The 23,526-nt window shown below is 39.5% G+C and overlaps 2 protein-coding genes across 10 annotated transcripts in view; one reads left to right on the forward strand and one right to left on the reverse strand.

Moving 5' to 3' along the window:
• PEAK1 (pseudopodium enriched atypical kinase 1) overlaps nt 1-13,019 on the reverse strand; it is a 296,044-nt gene extending 283,025 nt beyond the window's left edge. For 3 of the 6 annotated variants that reach the window (XM_023653081.2, XM_070232875.1, XM_070232900.1), the window contains exon 1: nt 12,803-12,998. The gene's annotated coding sequence lies outside the window, so the exon portion shown is untranslated. Of the gene's footprint in view, nt 1-12,802 lie in introns of all 6 variants that reach the window. The other 3 variants (XM_070232887.1, XM_070232881.1, XM_023653109.2) reach the window with 2 other exon arrangements.
• A 449-nt stretch (nt 13,020-13,468) lies between these two features.
• Nucleotides 13,469-23,526, forward strand: part of HMG20A (high mobility group 20A) — a 76,783-nt gene continuing 66,725 nt past the window's right edge. Inside the window, exon 1 of one of the 4 annotated variants that reach the window (XM_023653125.2) lies at nt 13,469-13,796. Coding sequence is in view for 1 of the 4 variants with exons in the window: in XM_070232988.1 (XP_070089089.1) it covers nt 14,000-14,051 (52 nt within the window). In the remaining 3 variants the exon portion in view is untranslated. Of the gene's footprint in view, nt 13,797-13,999; nt 14,052-23,526 lie in introns of those variants that run through there. The other 3 variants (XM_070232996.1, XM_070232988.1, XM_070232993.1) reach the window with 3 other exon arrangements.

Consider the following 23,526-nt stretch of genomic DNA (forward strand, 5'->3'; position numbering starts at 1 on the left):
AGCTTCTTCACAAAGGAGATTTAAACCATAAAGAACCACCAATCAGAATTGTTGAAGATGAAAACCACAATGGGTGAAATAAAGAAAAATCTGGATTCCCTAAACAAGAGAGCTGACAATATGGAAGAGAGAATCAGCCAGTTAGATGATAGTACTATAGAAATGCTTCAGACAGAGGAGAAGAGAGAACTAAGACTAAAAAGAAATGAAGAAGCTCTCAGAGAAATATCAGACACAATCAGGAAATGCAACATACGAATTATATGTATGCAAGACGGGAAGAGAAGGAGAATGGAGCAGAGAGCTTGTTCAAAGAAATAATAGCTGAGAACTTCCCAAACCCAGGGACGGAGCTGGAAATCCATGTGAAAGGGGCCTCCAGATCTCCTAACAATGTCAATGTAAAAAGACCCACTCCAAGGCACATAGCAGTGAAGCTGGCAAAAGTCAGGGACAAAGAAAATATACTAAGGGCAGCAAGGCAGAAGAAAATAACTTACAAAGGAACCCCTATCAGGCTTTCAGCGGGTTTCTCAGCAGGAGCTTTACAGGCCAGGAGAGAGTGGAATGATATATTCAAAATCCTGAAAGACAAAAACTTTCAGCCAAGAATACTCTATCCAGCAAAAATCTCCTTCAGATATGGCGGAAAAATAAAAACTCTCCCAGATAAACAAATGCTAACGGAGCCCATTGTGAGAAGACACCCCCCCCACACGAAATCCTCAAAAAAGTCCTCCTATCTGAAAAAAAAAAAAATAGGAAAGGGGCTACAAGGCCCTGAGTAAGGAGATGAATAGGTAGGAAATAATCAGAAAATGGCAGCTCTCTATCAGATCAGGTTAGTAAACACTTAACTTTAATATCCAGGATAAAGAAAAGGAAAACACCAAAACAAAAATGATCTCATCATTTTAACCACAAACTCACAACGCAAGATGGAAAAAGATATGACAAAAATAACTTAGAAAGGGAAGAGGAAAGGGATGGAATCAGTATAGTCTGAGGAAATAAGAGGCTATCAGAAAATGGACTACCTCAACTATGAGTTTTTTTATACGAACCTAAGGGTGACCACTAAAAAAATAATTAGAACAGACACATTTACAATAAACAAGGAGAAAACGAAGAAAACCAAGAGAAAACTACCTAATCAAATTGGTAGTCTGAAATACACGGGATGAGAAACAAAGGAAATGCAAAAGAACTGGGAAACGAGGGCTAAGGTGGCAGTATTAAGCCCTCATATAGCAATAATCACTCTAAATGTAAATGGACTGAATCTTCCAATCAAAAGGCACAGAGTGGCAGGATGGATTAAAGAACAAGACCTAACAATACGCTGCCTCTAGGAAACATAGGCTCAGAGTGAGGGGATGGAAGAGAATACTACAATGGCAAAAAAAGGAAACAGCTGTTGCAATACTTATATCAGACAAAGTAGACTTCAGGATAAAATTGGTAAAGAGAGACATAGGGTGCAGTATACAATGATAAAAGGGACTCTTCACCAAGAAGACATAACACTTATAAACATGTATGTGCCCAACATAGGAGCACCAAAGTAATAAAGCAACTATTGACAAACCTAAAAGGAGATAACAACAACACAGTAATAGTAGGGGACACCAACACCCCACTTACACCAATGGATAGATCATCCAGACAGAAAGTCAACAAGGAAACATTGGACTTAAATGAAAAACTACAGCAGCTGAACTTAATAGATATATGGAGAGCACTCCAGCCAAAAACAGTAAAATATACCTTCTTCTCAAGTGCACATGGGACATTTTCAAGGATAGACAATATATTGGGAAACAAGGCAAACTTCAATAAATTTAAGAATATTGATATCATATATACAATCTTTTCCAAACATAATGCCATGAAACCAGAAATCAACTACAAAAAAAAATCTGGAAAAGAAATGAAAATGTGGAGACTAAACAACATGCTACTGAACAACCAATGGGTCATCAAAGAAATAAAGGGAGAAATCAAAAAACACTTGGAGACAAATGAGAATGAAAACACACCAGACCAACTCTTATGGGATACAGCAAAAGCAGTCCTAAGAGGGAAAATTATAGCAATACAGGCCCACATTAAACAAGAAAAAGCTCAAATAAACAATCTTAAAATACACCTAACAGAATTAGAAAAAGACCAGCAAACAAAGCCCAAACTCAGCAGAAGGAGGGAAATAATACAAATTAGAGCAGAAGTAAATGAAATTGAAACAAAAAAGACTACAAAAAGGGTCAATGAAACAAGGAGCTGGTTCTTTGACAGGATAAACAAAACTGACAAACCCTTAGCCAGGCTCACTAAGAAAAAAAGAGAGAAGGCTCAAACGAATAAAATTAGAAATGAAAGAGGATAAATTACAATGGAAACCACAGAAATACAAAAGATCATAAGAGAGTATTATGAAGAACGATATGCCAACAAACCAGACAATCTAGAAGAAATGGATAAATTCTTAGACTCTTACAACCTCCCAAACCAAATCAAGAAAAAATAGAGAATCTAAATAGATCAATCACAAATAAAGAGATTGAAACAGTAATCAAAGATCTCCCCAAAAATAAAAGTGAAGGACCAGACAGCTTCTCAGGAGAATTCTCCCAAACATTCAAAGACAATTTATCACCCATTCTTTTCAAACTATTCCAAAAAATTGAGGAAGATGGAAACATTCCTAACATAATCTATGAGGTCAACCTCACTCTGATCCCAAAACCAGACAAGGATGACACAAAGAAGGAAAATTACAGGGCAATATTATTGGTGAAGACAGATGCAAAAATGCTCAACAAAATATTGGCAAACCAAATACAGCAATACACTAAAAAGATCATAAGGCATGATCAAGTGGGATTCATACCAGGGACACAGGGATGGTCCAACATCCACAAATCAGTCAATGTGATACAACATATTAAGAAAAGGAGGAACAAAAACCACATGATCATCTCCATAGTCACAGAGAAAGCATTTGACAAGATCCAGCATCTGTTCATGATAAAAATTTCTAAATAAAATGGGTATAGAAGGAAAATACCTCAACATAATAAAGCCCGTATATGACAAATCCACTGCCAGCATCATACTAAATGGGGAAAAACTGAAAGCCATCCCACTGAGAGCAGGAACAAGATAAGAGTGCCCACTTTCATCACTCTTATTCAACATAGTACTAGAGGTTTTTGCCAGAGCAATTAGGCAGGAAAAAGAAATAAAAGAATCCAAATAGGCACCAATGAAGTGAAATTCTCACTGTCTGCAGATGACACAATTTTATATATAAAAAATCCTAAAGAATCGATCTGAAAACTATTAGAAATAATCAACAACTACAGCAAAGTGGCAAAAATCAGTGGCATTGCTATACCACTATACGAACTAACAGAACAAGAACTCAAGAATACAATCCCATTCACAATCGCAGCAAAAAGAATAAAATATCTAGGAATAAATTCAACCAAGGAGGTGAAAGACCTATACAAGGAAAACTATAAGACATTACTGAAAGAAATCGATAATGACATAAAGAAATGGAAAGATATTCCATGCAGATGGACTAGAAGAATAAACATAGTTAAAATGGCCATACTACCTAAAGCAATCTACAGATTCAAGGCAATCCCAATCAGAATCCCAATGACATTCTTCACAGAAATAGAACAAAGAATCTTAACATTCATAAGAGGAAATATAAAACCCCAAATAGCCAAAGCAATCCTGAGAAACAAGAACAAAGCTGGTGGCATCACAATCCCTGACTTCAAAACATATTACAAAGCTATAGTAATCAAAACAGCATGGTACTAGTACAAAAACATGCACACAGATCAATGGAACAGAATTGAAAGCCCAGAAATAAAACCACACATCTACGGACAGCTATTCCTTGACAGAGGAGCCAAGAACATACAAGGGAGAAAGGAAAGCCTCTTCAATAAATGGTGCTGGGAAAACTGGACAGCCACATGCAAAAGAAGGAAAGTAGATCATTATCTTTCTCCTTACACAAAAACAGGCTCAAAATGGATCAAAGACTTGAAGGTAAGACCTGAAACCATAAAACTTCTGGAAGAAAATATAAACAGTACAATCTTTGACATGAGCCTTAAAAGGATCTTTACTAATATGATGTCCACTCAGATAAGGGAACAAAAGAAAAAACAAGTCATGAGACTAAAGAGCTTCTGGAAGGCAAACAAACCAAGAACAAAATGAAAAAATAACCCACCAAGTGGGAGAAAATATTTGCAAATTATATATCCAATAAGGAGTTAATCTCCATAATATATAAAGAACTCACACCACTGAACTACAGAAAAATAAATAACCCAATCAAAAAGTGGGCAGAGGATATGAACAGATTTTTCCAAAGAAGATCTACAGATGGCCAATAGACACATGAAAAGATACTCAGCATCACTAATCATCAGGGAGATGCAAATCAAAACCATGCTTAGATATCATCTTTCACCCATTAGAATGGCTATAATCACCAAGACAAAAAATAACAAATGTTGGAGAGATTGTGAAGACAAGGGAACCCTCATCCACTGCTGGTGGGAATGCAAACCGGTGCAGCCACTTTGCAAAACAGTATGGAGATTTCTCAAAAAATTAAAAATAGAATTACCATATGACCCAGCTATCCCACTACTGGGTATTTATCCAAAGAACTTGATATCAACAATACAATGAGACTTATGCACCTCTATGTTCATTGCAGGATTATTCACAATAGCCAAGATGTGAAAGCAACCCAAGTGCCCATCGATTGACGATTAGATAAAGAAGATGTGCTGTATATATACAATGGAATACTACTCAGCCATAAAAAAGGACATAATCGTCCCATTCGCAGCCACATGGATGGACCTTGAGGGCATCATGTTAAGCGAAATAAGCCAGACAGAGAAAGATAAACACTGTATAATTTCACTCATATGTGGAATATAAACCAACTTACAACAAAGAGAACAATTTATTGGTTACCAGGGGGAAGAGGGAGTGTGCACAAAGGGTGCAGGGGCACATTTATATGGTGTCTGACAAATATTAACGTACAACTGAAATTTCACAATGTTATAAACTATTTATACCACAGTAAAAAAAACTTTAAAAATATATATATATATGTCCACAAATTCTTTGGTACTCCTCCCTCCAAGAAGTGGAGTTTGATTCCCCTTCCCTTGAGTGTGTACTGGACTTAGTAGCTTGCTTATAATGAACAGAATATGGAAAGGGAAAAATAATAATAAATAATAAATTTAGTATAATACAATAAATTTAAATTAAAAACATTAAATAAAAAATACTAAATAATTATGACAAATATTAAGAAATAAATACTAATAAATGTTAAACATTAAATTGAAAAATTTAATAAATAACCATATTTCCAGTGAAGAAATCTGGCAGAAACCATCTTAACAAGGTAATCACCAGTGATAAGACATGTTGGGGGACTGGCCCGGTGGTGCAGCAGTTAGGTGTGCACGTTTCGCTTCTCAGCGGCCCAGGGTTCACCGGTTCAGATCCTGGGTGCAGACATGGCACCACTTGGCACACCATGCTGTGGTAGACATCCCACATATAAAGTGGAGGAAGATGGGCTCGGATATTAGCTCAGGGCTAGGCTTCCTCAGCAAAAAAAAGAGGAGGACTGGCAGTAGTTAGCTCAGGGCTAATCTTCCTCAAAATTAAATTAAATTAAAAAAGAAAAAAAGACATGTTGGTATCATGTATCTCTTATATGACACGATAAGAAGGACACTTCAGTGTCAGCCCCAGTGGCATCTTGGTTAAGTTCAGCATGCTCCACTTTGGCAGTTCAGGTTTGTTCCCTAGGCATGGGCCTACACCACTCATCTGTCAGTGGCCATGCTGTGGTGGCAGCTCACATATAAAAAGAGGAAGATTGGCAGCAGATGTTAGCCCAAGGTGAATCATCCTCAGCAAAAAAGAAAAAGAAGAAGAAGAAGGGTATCCCATTTCTGTGATACTTTCCCCCCAAATCCATAACCCCAGTCTAATCATGAGAAAACTTCAGACAAACTCAAATTGAGGAACATTCTACAAAATAACTGACTAGTATTCTTTAAAAATATCAAGGTCATAAAAGACAAGGAAAGATCAAGAAACTGTCATACATTGGCGGAGATAAAAGAGACAACTAAAAGCAATGTAGTGTCCTGGTTTGGATGATGGAACGGAAAAAGGATTTGAGTGGAAAAAACTGGTGAAACACTGAGTCTGGAGTTTGGTTGAAGCATTGTACCAATACTAATCTCTTAGGTTGACAAATGTACTATGGCTATGTAAGATGTTAAAACTGGGGAAACAGGGTGAAGGGTATATGGTAGTGGTTCTTAACAGGAGCAATTTTGCCCCACAGGGGGCATTTGGTAATGTCTGGAGGCATTTTTGATTGTTACAACTGGGGGAGTGCTACTGGTATCTACAGGATAGAGACCAGGGAACCCCCCCACAACAAAGGATTCTCTAGTCCAAAATGTCAATAGTGCAGAGGTTGAGACAAATTGGTATAAGGGAACTCTATGTGCTATCTGTTCAATTCTTCTGTAAATCTAACATTATTTCATAATAAAAAGTTTAAAAAAAAAAAAAGATCCAACCACTTTTCATGAATTCCCTGGTCTAAGACACCACTGTCTCTCAACTGGATTTTTTAAGAGAGCCTCCTAACTAGTCTTCTTGCTTTTACTCTTTACCTCCTTAGGCTACTTTCAGCACAGTGGCCAGAGTGAAGTTTTTAAAGCATAATATGATCATGTCACTCCTTTGCTAAAAATCCTGTAATGGTTCCCATCTCACAAAGTAAACACCCAAGTCCTTACAATGGCCTAGAGGCTCCAGGTAATCCAGATCTCTCTGACTATACCACTGTCTACTCTTCTACTCACTCCAGTCCAGGCACACTGGCCTCTTAGGGTTCTGGGACACCTCTGCTGCAAGGTCAATGCAAAATGTTTCTTCTACCTAGTGTGTCTCCTTACTTCCTTAACTTTTAACTTATCTTTGCTCACGTCTCACCAAATCCTTCCCAGACATCCTCTTTAAAAGTGCACACAGGGCCAGCCCTGTGGCCTAGTGGTTAGGTTCAATACTCTCTGCTTCAGTGGCCTGGGTTTGGACTTATACCACTCATCAGTGGCCATGCTGTGTCAGTGACCCACAGACAAAATAGAGGAAGAGTGGCAACATATGTTAGCTTGGGGCCAATCTTCCTCAGCGAAAAAAAAAAAAAAAAAAAGGTGCACACATCCCTTAGCATTCCTGTCCCTGTTGCCAGCTTGATTTTTCTCTACATCACCTATCTATCACCTTCTGAGGTAACAATAACCCTAACAATAAATTATTTATTTTGTTTAATGCCTATCTCACCCTCTCTAGAATGTAAGATCCACGAGGGCAGAAATTTTTGTCTGTTTGATTCACTACTGTAACCTGCATACCTAGCACAATGCCTGGCACATTTTAATGCTCGACAAACATTTGTTAAATGAATGATTCACCTCTGAAATCCTAAATTAAATATCCCAGTGTCTTTCCACCACTTGTTATCATTATCACATTTTTCTTCTTATCTCCTTACTTAGGAAGAATATGGTTTGAAGAAGAAAGAATAGGCTTTGAACCCTGGTTCCACCACTTGATAGTGTGTGTCTCTGGACATGTTATTTAACCTCTCTAATCCTCAGTTTCATCTTAAGGAGAATGACAAAGGGAAGACTATAACATTAATAAAACTTACACAGAAGAGTTAGTGTTAGAATCTGAAATAACGTATTAGTGTCTAGCACACAGTAAGTACTCCACAAATAAAAGCTAATATTACTGCTCCCTCCTCACCAGCTCTTCACAGTGACCTTTAGCATTTCATGCCCTTCATTTTCTCCCAGTTGAATTACCCGTTCCAGGGTTTCTGCTCAAACCCAGCCTGGACCCCACAGTTGTTCATTTCAGTCACAATCCTCAATATCACTAATTCCTTCAACCAATTGTCCTTCAGATATCTCTATGAAGCAGGCATCTGCAAAGCAATGGATAACAGCCTGGGTTTGGAACTGAACCACCAGGGTTCAAATCCCAGCTGTTCATCTTACAATCAAGGAGAATAACAGTGCCCACCCTATGAGTTCTTGTCAGTATTAAACATTTTCTTCAGCTATACCCAAAGCGATCACTGCTGGAGAAAAACCAAACCACCATGAAAATTGGTATCCCTAGAAATCCAAGGTCTACAATCTCAAATGGGTCCTCAATGCTAACAATCCTTTTTCATTTTCCTAGTCATGTGTCTGTCTGTGCATCTACCCCAACTCCCCCCGACCCCCCACCTCAGAAGCTGTTATAAACTCATGTACTCTTTTTCAGAACCCCTATTCCATCATGTCCTTCTTCACTCTTAGGAGGTACTCAAAAATGACAGAAGACAAGTCAACAACTCATTCTCCTTCCTTCCTCTGGCAGTTATAAATTTATTTACAAGGCCTCCAACTTTACTTCTTTCCTTTCTGCTCACTGGAAAAGGAAAACCACCTCCTACCCAAGGCCAGTTTCTCTGCCTACGCCTTGGATCCCATCTCTTCCTACTGCCTCCAAATCCTCAGGTCCATCAATCACCTCTCTCCTCTCTCTCTCCCCCTTCCCCCTCCCCACTCCTCCTCCTCTCTTTCAATTTCTCCCCTCCACTGGTTCTTTCCAATCCCACAGAAGCATGCCCAAGACCTTCTTAATTTAAAAAAAGAGGGGAGTAAACTTCTCTAAATCCCTGTATTTCCCTCCATCTATACTCTTTCCTTCAATCCTTTGTTGAAAATATGCATCCCTCTTAATTAGCTACACTTCTAGCTGTCATTCACTATTCAAGCCCCTCAATCCATTACAATGTAGCTACCTGCTCGAGGTGAAGTTACAAAGACATCTTAATCACTAAGTCTTAGAGTTTATTCAGTCCTTATCTTATTTGGCCTTTTCATGGCTGGATACAGTGTTGACTACTACTAGTCCTTGAAATATTCTCCTCCCTCACCTTCCGTGACAAATCTCTCAGTTTCCTTTTTTCATCTTTGGTCTTCTGGCACAGATGGTTGGCTTCTCTTCAGTTGCCTGTCCATTCAGTGGCTCACAACAGAAACGTAGAACTCATCCTAAATCTTAAATCTTGCTCAACTCCATAATCCAATTATTTACCCTGTTGATAATACTTCCTAAGTCTCTCATACATCCACTCCTCTTCTACATTCCTCAACAGTTCCCACCAGGAATGGCTTCCTATCCAGCCAGCTTCCAGTTTTGCCCTTCTCTAATCCAGCAACAAGATAGGTCTAAAACACAAATGTGATCCTATCACAGTATAATTTTTCCCCCTACTAAATCCTCACAGCCTTAGGATAAAGTTAAAGCTCCTTAGCTTGGTTAATAAGACATTCAGTGATTTGGCTTCTTGCGACTTCATCGGCCCCTATTTTAAAACTGTGCTGTCCACCTGTGGCTACTGAGTACTTGAATGTGGCCAGTCCATATTGAGATGTGTTACAAGTATAAAATACACACCAGATTCTGAAGACTTAGTATGAAAAAGGGAATGTCAAATATCTCAGTAATACGTTTTTTATATTGATTACATGTTGAAATGATACTATTTTGGCTATATCAGGTTAGATAAAATGTATTATTAAAATTAATTTCGCTTTTTACTTTTTTAAAGTGGTTATTAGAAAGTTTAAAAATATATGTGACACATTTGTGGCTCATATTATATTTTTATAGGACAGCACTGTCTAAAAAGTCTTTCCCCTCTTTCTGAACCTAGTTAATTCCTATCTATTTTTAAAGTTTAGCTCAAATAACCCATTAAGATGTATTTCAGGACACTCCCTCACCCCAAGACCTCAAGTCTTCATGAACTACCCCTCCTCTGGGCTTCCCATCCACAGGAATCTGCTTACATCTCTGCCTATTTCACACCACGTTGTAATTATTGATTATCAGCTATCTTCTCCTCCTAAACTGTACAATCCCTGCAAAAAGGACTATAATTCTACATATACTCAGGGCCCAACACCATGCCTACCATTTAAAAGGAAATCAAAAAATTTGTCAAACAAATGTGAACTATCTATTCCTGGCCTGAAAGTTACTAGAATTTCTAGTTCTCCAAGAAAAACAAACCAGCAGCGAAGGAGCCTAGACTTCCCCATGAGCTCTAGTGGCAGTAGGGAGTAGGAATTAGAGAGAGAACGGCAATGAGAAAATAAAGCTCATGACACACATCTGCCTCATACAGTGAAAACGGATTTGCAGCAGTAATATGGGGCCTTGAACTCAAACTTGGCATGCCAGGGGCCACAGTCTGGTTCCCAAATTATTTAAACAGCCCATCCAACAAAAGAGTATGATTTGGCAGGTTTCAACACAAACAGCTAGAGCCCAGCACCTGTTCCACTTAAACAGCACATCATTACAGTTAAAAACAACAACAAATCTCTCTCATGAAGCAAATGCTAATCTCATGATGCTTCACTATGGAGCAATTTAGAAGAGTTATTATATGAAATGTGCCAAAGCAAGAACTTATGGCTGATGCTTATTTGGCAAATATGGTTGGCACTGCTAGATGTTGAAAAACATGTATGCAAATAGGCAAATAAAAGTTTTTAAGCTCTCAGACTTAAATATTTACATTACCATAAATGTACAAAGATAAATGTTTATATGAGAACACATACAATGTATTCCAGGAACACATTTTTTAATGTGATTGTCAGGAACAGTTATGAAGTGACATTATTTCTTTATGGCTTCAGGGTAGACTCTTAAAAATGAATTCTTACAGAATGTTAATGGGGTACGAACATGATTGAGGAAATTTCTCTATACTCTCACTGGGTAAAATGAAAAGTCATAGTATCATAAGTGTTCAATTAATCTTATCTTTTCCTTTCACCAAAATACTTTCCTTCTCACCCTGGAACCCAGCCAAACATAAATGTCAGCCCCTAAATGGGGGGTAGATGGGGAAAAGGAGGACCACACTTCAAAAAGTCTTAAAGAAAATAACTTGACATTTTTTCCCACATAGTATAGTCATGTTAGAGTTTCCAAAATAAAGATATGATAAAATATTTGCCCCTCTTCCCCTCTGACGGCGATGGAAAGATGTTTGTTTTTTCACATAGTTTGTGAGTTGGTCATAGCCAAAACTCACTAGCAATGGTATGAACTCTACTTCCATTGTTAACTGTTAATCTCTGGGCCAAGACTGTAACTCCCATCTTTGAAGCCAAGAAAACATGTCATTATAATTTACTAAAGGAGTCACCAAAGAGAAGTGACAGGCACTTCAGAAAGTAATTAAGGTACTCAGTGAATTGAGCTATCTCAAAAAGTTCTCAAATCACAGGAGAAGCCATCGTGAAGCAAGCATCCAAGATGGTTCATGGAAAGTTTTACCCCTATGGATAATTCACGTTTTTCAGTTTCACACTGCAGAGAGCAACACGGGTTCTCCAACTATACACATCACTACATAACTTCATCTATCAGGGAAAAAAGACGTTGTGGCTGAACAAAAATCAGTAGGTAGGCCCCAAAACAGAATCCTCAAGGCAATCCCAATTCAGGCGAAAAGCAGTTGACATACACCACCCAAAGACCTAAAAATAGCCTTTTATGTAAGTCTCCAACTACTTAATTCAACGTATAATCCTACCACATTAAACACAGGCAGAAGAAAAATGTATTAGGTTTTCAATAGCAAGGCCAATAAAGATGAAATCATAGTTTTCCTTTAACTCGTCACTATCTCCTCTACGCCAGCCTTCCAAAAACTCCATTCCACAGCGCTCAAATTCCTAAACTTGGATCTTTAAAAAAAAAAAAACGGATTGCAAGAAAGCAACATTTAAAGGTTAAAGGTGGAAAGGCTCCTCTTTCCTGTTGCTCTCAGCAGTCTTTAACTTAGTCAAAGGACGAAAAATGAAATAAGCTCTCAGATGGATGGTGCAGTCGACGGGGACAGGGTAGGCAAGGGGGTTCAGACAGCAAATCCTCATCGCGGGAGGTAAGAAAAGCTGCAAGGACGGATGAGTCAAAGGGCAAAGGAGAAACAAACTGATCGAACGAACCTCTCAAAATCCCCAAACAGAGCAAACCCGCGCGTTAGGGGGCTCACAAGCCGCAGCGCGAAGTGAGCAGGCAAAGAGCCACCGGGTTTCGTCCCGGCGCTGCTGGCGAGGCTGCGCCGGATCCTCCTAGGTTTGTACCGGGGTGTCCGTGGAGACTCAGCAACAGCGAGCAGCGCCCTTCCTGCCCCAGCCTCCCCGCGTCCAGCTCCTCCAGGCTTCACTTTCCCCAGCAGCCTCCCAGCCGCGCCCGGGGGCGTCCGTCGCCGCCAGGTCCCAACTTTCCCTCCTCTGGGGGGCGCCGAGCCACCGGGGCCGCCGCCGCCGCCGCCGAGGGAGGGGGCGGGAGCCGGGGCGGCTGGGGGCGCGAGGGGGCGCGAGGGGGCGCGCGGCGCCGGCGGGCCTGGGGGCGGCAGTGCGCGGGGGCGGCCGGGGCCGGAAAGCCCCCGCCGGGCCGGACGCACCGGCCGCCCGAGTCCCCGCGGCGGCGCCACCCAGACCCCGCGCAGCCCCGCCCGGATTCCCCCGGGTCAGCGTCCTCACCCCGCGGCGACCCAAGTCCCACAAGCCGGCGCGAGAGGAGAGGAGAACCGAGGGCACACGGGCAGCCCTGTCTCTGTTACCTGAGGGGTGCACACGCCGCCGCAGTGACCACCATCGTTGGCCGTCCCGTCCCCTCCCTGGTGACCGCGGCCGCCGCCACCGAGCAACTGACACCGTCTAACAACTAAGTAACTGCTCGCCGCCGCTGAGTCCACCGCGCGCTCCCGGCCGCCGGCCGCCCGCCCGCCCAGCCCACCAGCCTGCCCGCCTCCTCCCAGCCCCGCGCGCCGCCCCTCCGCGCGCGCACTCGCCGCCGCGCTCTTTGAGGAGCGAGCACGCGCGCGCGCACAGGCCCTCGGCCCTCTCCCCTGGCTCGCCTCAGCCCCGCAGGAGGAGTCGCTGGGAGGTCCCTCCTCTCGCGTTCCTACCTCAAGAGAATGAGACCTAGAGGGCAACTGATTGGCTGAGGAGGGCGTGGCCAAAGGAAGACGGAGGGACGACCAGGACCTGGGGCAGGCGTGAAGGGAAATTTCGGTTCCATTCAATTTCAGAGGAAACGGGGAAAGAAGTATTGGCCTATTTGGTGCCGGAGCCCCACCCCCTACGTCAGCCTGCCGTCGAATACGAAATATATGTTTTCAAGGACTCCAGTATATAGTAGTCACCAATTTAAGTCCCAATACTTTCTGTATGCCTTGGCAACTAAAAAAAAAAACTACATCTCCCAGAAACCTCCGCGAAAATGTCTCACTTTGCGTAATCACGTAGTCCGCCGCATTTGAACAAAATAATCCCTTCATTCTTCTGTAGGTATCGGGAATAATATTTTGTTTTTCACTTCACTGGGTCCATTTTAAATGTTACTGCGGTAATAGAAGTTGCCTAGGGGAAGGTGGTTTAGCGATTAGGTAAAGGGAAAGAAAGGCATCAAAATAAAGCACTGCGGAGGAATTTTTGTCCTGCTGTGAGACGACGGAGAAGCGTGAAGGCGATTGAGAGGGGCTCAGGGAATTGTCCTCTGTGCGAGGGACTTTCTTTAGGCCCCGGGTCCCTGCCTGCCCTTATCGTCAGCAGGTCAGTAAGCAAGGCGAGGCTGGGGGTGACCACAGTGGAGGTGCCCTTCACCCCCTGAAGATCAGCCCTTTTTGCCGTTGTTGTCATTGGTTTGTCTCGGTTTGAGGCTGACTGAATGGGGGCGCTCACTTCCGTTTGGGGGAAGGGAGGAAGGCCCTCCTGGGGGAGGGGGAACATAGCTCACTTCCTGTGGGGGAAGGGTGATGTTTTGGGGGTTGCCCAAACCACTTCCTGTGCCGGCGAGGGCTCGAAAAGGTGATGCTTGGTGCCGTTTGCATAGACGATATCTTAAAGCCTTGGGATTGTATTTTATGTGAAAAGTTAGGTAATTCTACCAAGTTGTGCTAATCACCAGCCTCCGGTCAGAATTTATGTGAGTTTTGTTTCTACGCGTACGATGGAAAATGTGCTCCCTAACAAAATTTTCTTAAGGCGTTCTTCAAAGGATTCGAAACGCGTTGTTAAAATTCTCCACTCATGTCTGCAAGACCATGCGCCTTCTTGTGTGACTCACGACTTGCCCACCCCTGCTCCCCGAAAGTTCAACCTTGACCCAGTGAGATACAGTGGTGTCGTCTTCCTTGACACGCCACAGAAACTCTGTAGCTGCTCTTTTAAGGAGGTGGTTTATTGCGGGACTGAATATTTTACGTAAATTACGAGGCACTTTCACCTTACCAGAATGAAAGTGTCATACGAGGTACTCAAATACTTGGTGTAACCTTAGCTGATGTGATTGTTATCTTACATTCTTAGACCTCTTGATTTTGGGCTACAGGCTCTGCCGTGTGCCTGAAAACAACTTCTCCGCCTTAAAAAATTTTACGTGTAATTTGTGTGTAGCATTTGTGAAAGTTATACTTTAGTGCATTTTCCCCCTTTCTAATTAAATTTAGCATCAATTGAAAAATGGTATCTGTTCTTTGTGGTTTTAAAGCATGGTGCCAAGAGCAGGAGATTGAGCTCAGATTTTAAGAAGGGGGAGAAAATTGGCTCACAAAGGACAAAAGATGAGTAAGAAAGAACTTTGTGTATTTCCTATATTCTCAGTGTTTTATGAGAAACTATATGTACAGTGGTAATAAACACTCAACTTTGATTCTTTGGCTTCTCTTTTCAAGTACCACAATACTTAGGTGTTTCTGTACTGAAGAAATCAATCTATTTGGAGCTTATAAAATCTCAACAACTTTAGTAATTTTAGGATATCTATCAAATGAACTGTAATATCCTTCAAGAATTTCTAAAAAAATAAGGCCTGTGTATTTTTTCTTTCTAGGATTGTTACCTAATCTATCCTCGGAGTTTGCAATTATTTTAATTCTAGTTCTCTTTAAAAAGCTATTTGGTTTAGAGTTTATTAGAATATATGTTTTCAACCAAATGTTACAGTGAGGAAAAAAATATATGTTTTAACTTTCTGTAGACAACAACAAAAATCTAAGACCCTAAAGTCAATGAATTATCCTTTTAAAGACTACAAAATTTCTGTAGTAGTTGAAAAGGCAAGACGAAAATAACATCTATTATTACAAGGTTGGGGACATGTCGACTGCCTCAAGCAAGTATGAATTGATTAGATAGTGTTCACTGTCTTCTGTATTAATGTAATATAGAAGAAAACATGATATGATCATCCTGACAAATTATATAGTATTAGGAATTATTGAAGTAAGTAAAGATTGTGGAGCTAAACGATAAAAAGGATAGAGAAATGAATTATAATATTGACTGAAATGCAGTAGTGCCGCCTTTTGGAAACTGTCTTTGGAAAGCAAAAGAGTTTATTAAATTGGTTTTTATGTTACTCCATGGAAGAAATGCAGCATAATAGAAATAAGAAAAATTGCCACAGCTGAAAGACTTGAACAGTTTGAAGAACTGTCTGTTCAGAAGAAAGCAATATATAAAGCACATACCTAGAAGAAGATGTTAGTGATAAGTGGCAGTTATTCATTAGTTCCATCAAAGAGAAAATATTAGAAAAGCTTGTGAAAAATGGAGGGAAATCGTGGAACCTGCTTTTATTCTCTCTACAGGTATTCCTGTAGAGAGGCTTGCTCTCTTCTGGAGGCTTTTTTTTTTTTTTCACTTAATGGTCTTTGTTGCAGTTATCTTTGCATGTTCTAATAGAAACATACTATCAAAATCAGGAAAATAAAGACTTATGTAGGTGTACTCTTGTTTCTTTGAATTAATGACTTTGGGATTTTCGTTCCATTATTTGCTGTCTATAATAAAGAATTTGTCCGTTTTTTAGAACATTTAGATTAAACAACCATTTTTTTTCCAAAAGCAGTCATTGTATACACTGCTAACAGCAGTTTGTAATATTAATATAGTAGGTCAAAATTCTGGATTCTGTCTCACTGAAATGTGATTAACCACAGAGTGCTAGATAGCATATCTTACGCAAAGTGTCTTTTCATTCTTTTGTCTCCCTTTCTTTGGAAAATCATGCTTTTTTTTTACAACTATTGCCTTTTAGTTTGTTGTTTTGGTAGTTGGTTGTTTTTGCTATGAGGTTGAGTGTTAAAGAGAGTATCCTAACAACTTGAATGGTTTTTCAATTTACTACTCTGCTGTCTTTATCTCTATTTCAGGGCCTTCAAGAGTATTCAAATGACAATACCCCTTACATGACTTTTTATTATTTCAACAAAAGTTTGTTGAATGCCTGCTGTGTGCTAGTCACTGTTCTAGGGACTTGGAATACATCAGTGAATACAAACATTTCCATATTCTGTTGGAGTTTTATTTCTAGTTTCCTAATCAAAACTGGAATTTTGCTCTCCTGCTGTTCCTAAATAAGATCTATAGTATGTTCGTTGTTCTGACTGGATCAAGAAGTAACCCTAATGTTGATCTCTCTTGGTCTTGATCTCTAAGCCATTCTAAACCAAGTTTTGAATATTTCAGCTTAATTTTTCTTCAAGCCATACAACTCTGTGTTAAATATGCATCCCTTTTCATTGACGCATACATCATGATCCTACCATTCTAGCCTCTTTTGTATGGTAAAAAATAAATGAAAGTGAACAATGGGGAAAATATGTGATCAGACAGGCCTACTTCAAAATTAGTGTCTAAATTTTATCAGCTGAGCTTACTAGCTTTAACCTTGAGCAGTTTACTTGATCTCTTTGAGCCTCAGTTGCCATAAACCTAAATGGGATTGTTTGGTGGATCACAGATATTATAGGTAAATCACCTGGCACAATCGCTGTTGTTAGGCACTTAGTGAATACTGTTATTTTACCCTCAGTCTTACTTCTGCTCTTCTGGCTATTGGGATTTGCCCACATGTCTGTTTTAAGCCTTACATAGTCCCAAAAGTGTGGGATACAGTGCTAGGATTATTGAAATTCTATCTTCCCCTATCAGCGTGCTCACTTAGCTGTCAAGATGTTATTTTTTGTTCCTTGTGGGAAGGAGAAATCACTAATTTCCATGATCAGTTTAGAAAATATGCATAATAGAAAAGTTTCAAGAAAAGGTTAAGGAATCGCTAAAGTAATTTGAATTGTTGTAGGAAGACTTTCAAATCATTTTTCTAAACCTTTTTAAATACTAAGCCTAATATTCAAGGTCTTTCACACTATGGCCATATCTTTCGTTACCTATCTACACATTCCTAACTGGATTTGTCTCTGAAGAAAAATTCTGCACTGTGTCTACCCTTTCTATCTTTGTTCATGCTTTCCTCTGCCTGAAACACTTTCTCTTTTCCTGAGAATCCCCGTCTATCAAAATGCCACCTTCTTTGAGGCCCTTTCTCAAGTACCACCTTCAACTTCAAGAGGTATTTTCTTATGTCTGTCCTCTTTCCACTCTCCCAAGCATATATACTCTGTCCATTGATCTTTCAGAGCATTTTATACTTTTCTTATGACATTTAATATCCAGTGCTGCTGCTGCTGCTGCTGTTTTTTGTCATTGTTATTGTTGGATGTAGAGTTTATGTACTGCCATAAAAGGCTGCAGACTGTATCTTATTCCTGTCTGTTTGATGTTATACCTTGCACGATGCCATTCACATCATAAGTATTCAGTAAATATTTGTGGAGTTGAACTGGTGCTTGAGGTATGATGAAACTGATCAGTAACTTTTGTCCACTGTTTATGCCCAACATTAAGCATGGTGATCCGCATACAATAGACATTCAAATATCTGTCAAATGAAAGAGTGAGTAAGTCATCATTCTCTCATTTGTGGGCATCTTAGCATGTCAATATGTGGATGAGCATATATTAAACACCTACTACATGATAGAACTGTGAGAAGTGATCTCTGCCCTCAATTGGGAAGAAGTTGTAATTAATGTGTGTAGACTCTAAAGACTGCAGGTGTTTGAGTGAAGCTGGGATGGGGACGTCAGTATACAGTTGTTTGCATTGTAAGAGGTATCCCAGGCTAACTGAACTCGGAAACAGAATAGAGTTGGATATCAAGAGATGCTTAACTTGAGATTCCACTCTTAGTTATATACCCAAGAGTGAATTGAAATGTGTTCACACAAAAACTTTTACACAGTTGTTCACAGGATTATTCATAAGAGCCAAAAAATGGAAACAAACCCAAATGTTCATCAGTTGATAAATGAATAAATGAAATGTACTATAGCCATACAATGGAGTATTATTCAGCAATAAAAAGGAATGAATAGTGATACATGCTATAACATAGATGAACCTTGAAAATATTACACTCAAGTGAAAGAAGCCAGACACAAAAGGCCACATACTGTCTGATTCCATTTATATGAGCTGTCTAGAATAGGCAAATCCATGGAGACAAGGTATATTAGCAGTTGCCGCTAATGGGGAGTGATGATATGGGGAGTAATTGCTAGTGGGTATGGAGTTTCTTTTGGGAGTGATGAAGATGTTCTGGCATAGTGGTGATGGTTGCACAACCTTGATACCAAAATATCTTGTATACCAATATGCTAAAAACCACTGAGTTGTACACTAAAGAGGTGAATTTTATGGTATGTGAATTATATCTCAAAAAAGAAAAGAGATAGATAAAGATACTTAAACTTGAAGCATGCAAAATTTTGAATGGGGCTAGAAGAAGGAAGCAAGAGATATGAAAGCAAAGAGGTGATAATTCTTCCTCACATCCTGGAGGGAAATGTAAGTGGCTAGGTACAGGGCTAGAAGTATGTTGAGGATTAGGTGAGGATGAATGTGAAGATTTCTGGCTATCTTTTGTCTTAATGAAGCAGGCAGTGAGGTGAATGGTTAGACTCGAAGGGTATTGACAAAGGAGAAAGACATCTTAGGATCTTGAAGAAAGCTTCAGATTTCTTTTTGATTAAGTCAAGGATGTGGTATATGGTCAACTTGTTTTCTATGTGAAGGTCAACTGAGTTCAGAGAGTGAAAGTATCATAAGGGAAGGGAGTCTGATAGCAGTCAACACTGAAGTTACTAAAGAAGATGGCAGAACAGAGACTAGACACAGGTATAGAATTTGGTTCTAAATCTATCCCCCAGTGATGCAAATAGATAAATCTTAACAGGAAGGAATCGAGGGCAGTGATTTGGAGAAGTCAGTACAAATAAAGGTATTCATTTGAATAAATATTTGAGTACCTTTTAATTGCCAGGCACTATGAAATAAAACTATATCTATTTTCCTTATTTGAATTGTTTTCTTAAGATAGAATCTTATGAGTGGGATTATAGCTTCAAAGAGTATGGGCATTTTATAGTTCTCGATACAATAGCTATGTTATTTCCCTAGAGGTTGTACTAATTTTTGATACCACCAGCAGGATATGAGTGTGCTGTTTTTACCACAATTTCACCAGCAAAAATGTTTGGCTAATTGAATAAGCATAAAATTATTCTTCACTATGGTTATTGCTTTTAATATGATGTGTTTCTATACCATGGAACTGGCATCAGTTGGAGCATGAAGGAACGCAAAGCCTTTATATTTGCTCTCCCATCTGGAATCACTTCCTTAGAGAATATGGATTTTTAAGGACCCTAGAGATCAAACCCGCCTCTAATTTGAATCGGCTCACCAACTACTTTTATTCAGTGGTGCTCTCCTTATTTTCTAAATGATAGTCACATTCAAACCACATTTAGTCATGATTCCATTTCCTATGTAACTAACTTAATTCTAATAATTTGATGTTGTAGATATTAACTAACTTCATTTTGCATATTAGAAAATTGAGGCTTAGAGAGGTTAGGTCACTTGCCCAAAGTCATTTAACCAGTAAGTGATAGAGATAGGATTTGAGTGTCTCTCAGGCCGGTTATCATTCTCATACTCCATGATCCGTCAATAGCACTACTAAAATTTACTAGTGGCCAATGGAAACTGGAAGAGAAATCTGAAATGAACTTGGACAATCAGGCATTTACTTACCTATGTACATAATGAAGCGGTTAGCAGAGAAATATTTTATTTTGGGGGGCGGGGGGGAAGATACAGCACATAGACGAGGAGAGGAGGTTTTCTCTTTAAGCCCACATTTTCAAGGCCCTTTCTGTCTCTCTGATGAGCAGGTACATACTGCCCCCAAATCTGTGATGGAGCAAAGTAGAAACAGGAAGGCAGTAGTAGGAAAACAACTGTCTTTGAGTATATACAGTGAGACTCAGCTGATGGTAGAAGGGGAAGACAAATGGCCCTAAGAGAATCCCACAAAGTAACTTTTAAAATAATGACTTCAAGTCTAACATGATAACAAGGATAATGAGATATTCAAAGTATACTAGGTGTTAGCAAATGAAGAGAGATTCTTTTATTTTTATTCAAATATAGTATACTCCCTAAACAAATTTAAGACCAAGAATACAAAACAAGAGATGCCATGTTCCAATGCTGGCTTTTAGTCAGATAAAATGTAATCCCAATATATAAATAAGATAATTAAGGCCCAAAATTACACACTAATAAGTGACACAATGGGCACTCAAACATAGGCATGCTTCCCAGTACATTTTACTAAATTGAACTCAGCGAAAACAACAATCATTGTGATTGTTTTCTAATTTGTATGTATAATTTTCTAAAATTTAATATGTAATCCTTAAAAGAAGTCATTTCTCTGTGTATCTTAAAACAACAGTAAAGATCTACATACCAAATTAAGTGTTTGGTAATAGGTTAGAATAAGAAATAATACTGAAGATCAGGTTGAACCCTCATGTATCACATAGTCTATCTGTAAATTACACCTAAATAATATTTGTCTGTATCCAAGATTGCATTGATAGGGGTGGGAGACTCACATCTTTTTAAAACTATCATAGAAACATTATTCTTGAAAGATTATGATGTGTATTTATGTGTCTTTGTATTTAAGCATTTGAATTTTCAGTGAAGTCCTGGCCTCTTCTTTCATCCCTACTCCTTTAAGTGAAACTAACACTCCTGCTTCATAAGAAAAGCAAAGTAGAAAAACTGATATGAATAGTGTATATTTTGGAAGCATTTGTATTTTCTACATAATAACTGACGTTTATTGAGCACTTGCTGGTGTGTGGCACAATACTAAAGCAGTATTATAGAAGTAATATTGAGTAGTTACTAAGAAAAGTGCTCTAGAGTCAAATCCTAGCTCCATCACTTACTAGTATGTGATCTTAAAAAGGAAATGGGAGATAATAACTGTATCTACATTAAATTATTAAATCCATATAAAGTGCCTGGCACGTAGTAAGCCCTCATTAAGTGTTTTTGTTTCTAGACATTTTACAAATATAGCTACGAACATTTAATCTTCACTTCCTCACAACAACTTTATGAGATAGTGTTTTCATTTTACGTAAAAGAAAAGTGAAACTCAGAATGTTTAAATACCTAAGTTAAATAATTTGCCAAAGTCACATAGCTAATAAGCAGTAGAATTTTGATTGAGAGCCCAAGCTGTGACTTCCACTCCTGGCTCTGGAGGACTAGGTTGCTGCAGACTAATGCTTTTGCTGAGAACAACATGAAAAGAAGGATTCTTAAAAAAGGAAAGAAAAGAATAGTGAAGGTATCAGAGACCTACTGAGGCAGCCAGGACTTAAGAAACCAAAATCGTGGAGCTAAGAGAACTTCAAAGAAGAGAGCTGTTGTTCTATGCTTCTCTTTTCCCCTCCAGGAATTTGCTTAATTCATAGTGCAAGGGGCCGGCCTGGTGGCACAGTGGTTAAATTCATGCACTCCGTTTCAGCACCCCGGGGTTCACAGGTTTGGATCCCAGGCATGGATGTAGCATCGCTCATCAAGCCATGCTGTGGCGGCATCCCACATAAAATAGAAGAAGATTGGCACAGATGTTTGCTTAGCAACAATCTTCCTCAAGCAAAAAGGGGAAGATTGGCAACAGATGTTAGCTCAGGGTCAGTCTTCCTCACACATACAAAAATAATTCATAGTGCAGGACAAGAAACTGTGAAACTTAGCAGAAGATTTCTGCTAGAAGCAGAGAAGCCAGTAGTCTCTTGGGGTACATAGAAATTGGAGTTTAGGGATCCCCAGGTGGCCAGGACTGAGGGGCCAAGATCCTGTAAGAGAAAGGAGGCACCAAGAAATTTTTTTTTTAAAGGTTTTATTTTTCCTTTTTCTCCCCAAAGCCCCCTGGTACATAGTTATGTATTTTTAGCTGTGGGTCCTTCTAGCTGTGGCATGTGGGATGCCGCTTCAGCATGGCCTGATGAGTGATGCCATGTCCGCACCCAGGATCTGAACCACTGAAACCCTGGGCCACCAAAGCGGAGCACACTTAAGCACTCAGCCATGGGGCTGGCCCCAAGTAATTATGTTTTAAACTTATTTTCCCCTCAAGGTATTTACTGCGCAGAGTCAGAAGCTAAGAAGCTAAGCAGAAAACTCCTGAAAAGCAGAGTGAGATTTTTGTTCATCTTATGATGTTGAGAAGTAAAAATTAAAATTCAGGTTCCTCCAAGGAAGAAAGGACCTATGAACACACCAGACTCTCAAATAGGATTCCCTAGAAGACTACACTCTTAAGTTGGGGCAAACTAGAGGTAGAGAAAGAGCCTTACAAAAACTGCCACCTAGCCTCAAATCGGCTCAGTTTCTGATTGAAATAAGATGATCTATGCTGCTACTGCATTCCAAAGGAAAGGGTGATTTCTCTCTGGAGGAAGTAATATCATCCAAAGCTTCTACAGTTTTTCATATGTAAAATCTGTCATGCTAGCAAAAATTACTAGGCATGTGAAAATAATAGAATCAGGAGAAAAATGATCCAGATATTGGAGTTATTTGATATGGACTGCGACTAATATGTTTAAAAGAATAGATGCCAAGATGGAAAATTTCACTAGAGAAGTAGAATCTATTTTAAAAATCATTTAGAAGTTCTAGAAACTGAAAAATACAATGATTGAAATTAAGAACCTTTAACAGAAGATTTGACATAACAGAAGAGATGATTAGTGAATTGGGAGATAGAGACTTAGAAAATATCCAGACTGAAGCATGGAAAGTGTAAAGGATGGAAAGAAAGAGCATAAGAGACTGTGGAAGGCTGAATAATGACCCATGAAAGATGTCCATATCCTAATCCCCAGAACTTGTGCCTGTGTTACCCTACATAGCAAAAAGGACTTTGCAGCTGTGACTAAATTAGGAATCTTGAGATGAGATTATTTTGGGTTATCCATATGTATCCTGTGTAATCACAGGGATTTTAAGTGGGAGGCAAGAAGATCAAAGATAGAGATAGAAGGAGAGAAACAGAGATCAG

Source organism: Equus caballus, chromosome 1, assembly GCF_041296265.1.
Source record: "Equus caballus isolate H_3958 breed thoroughbred chromosome 1, TB-T2T, whole genome shotgun sequence".
Lineage (NCBI taxonomy): Eukaryota > Metazoa > Chordata > Mammalia > Perissodactyla > Equidae > Equus > Equus caballus.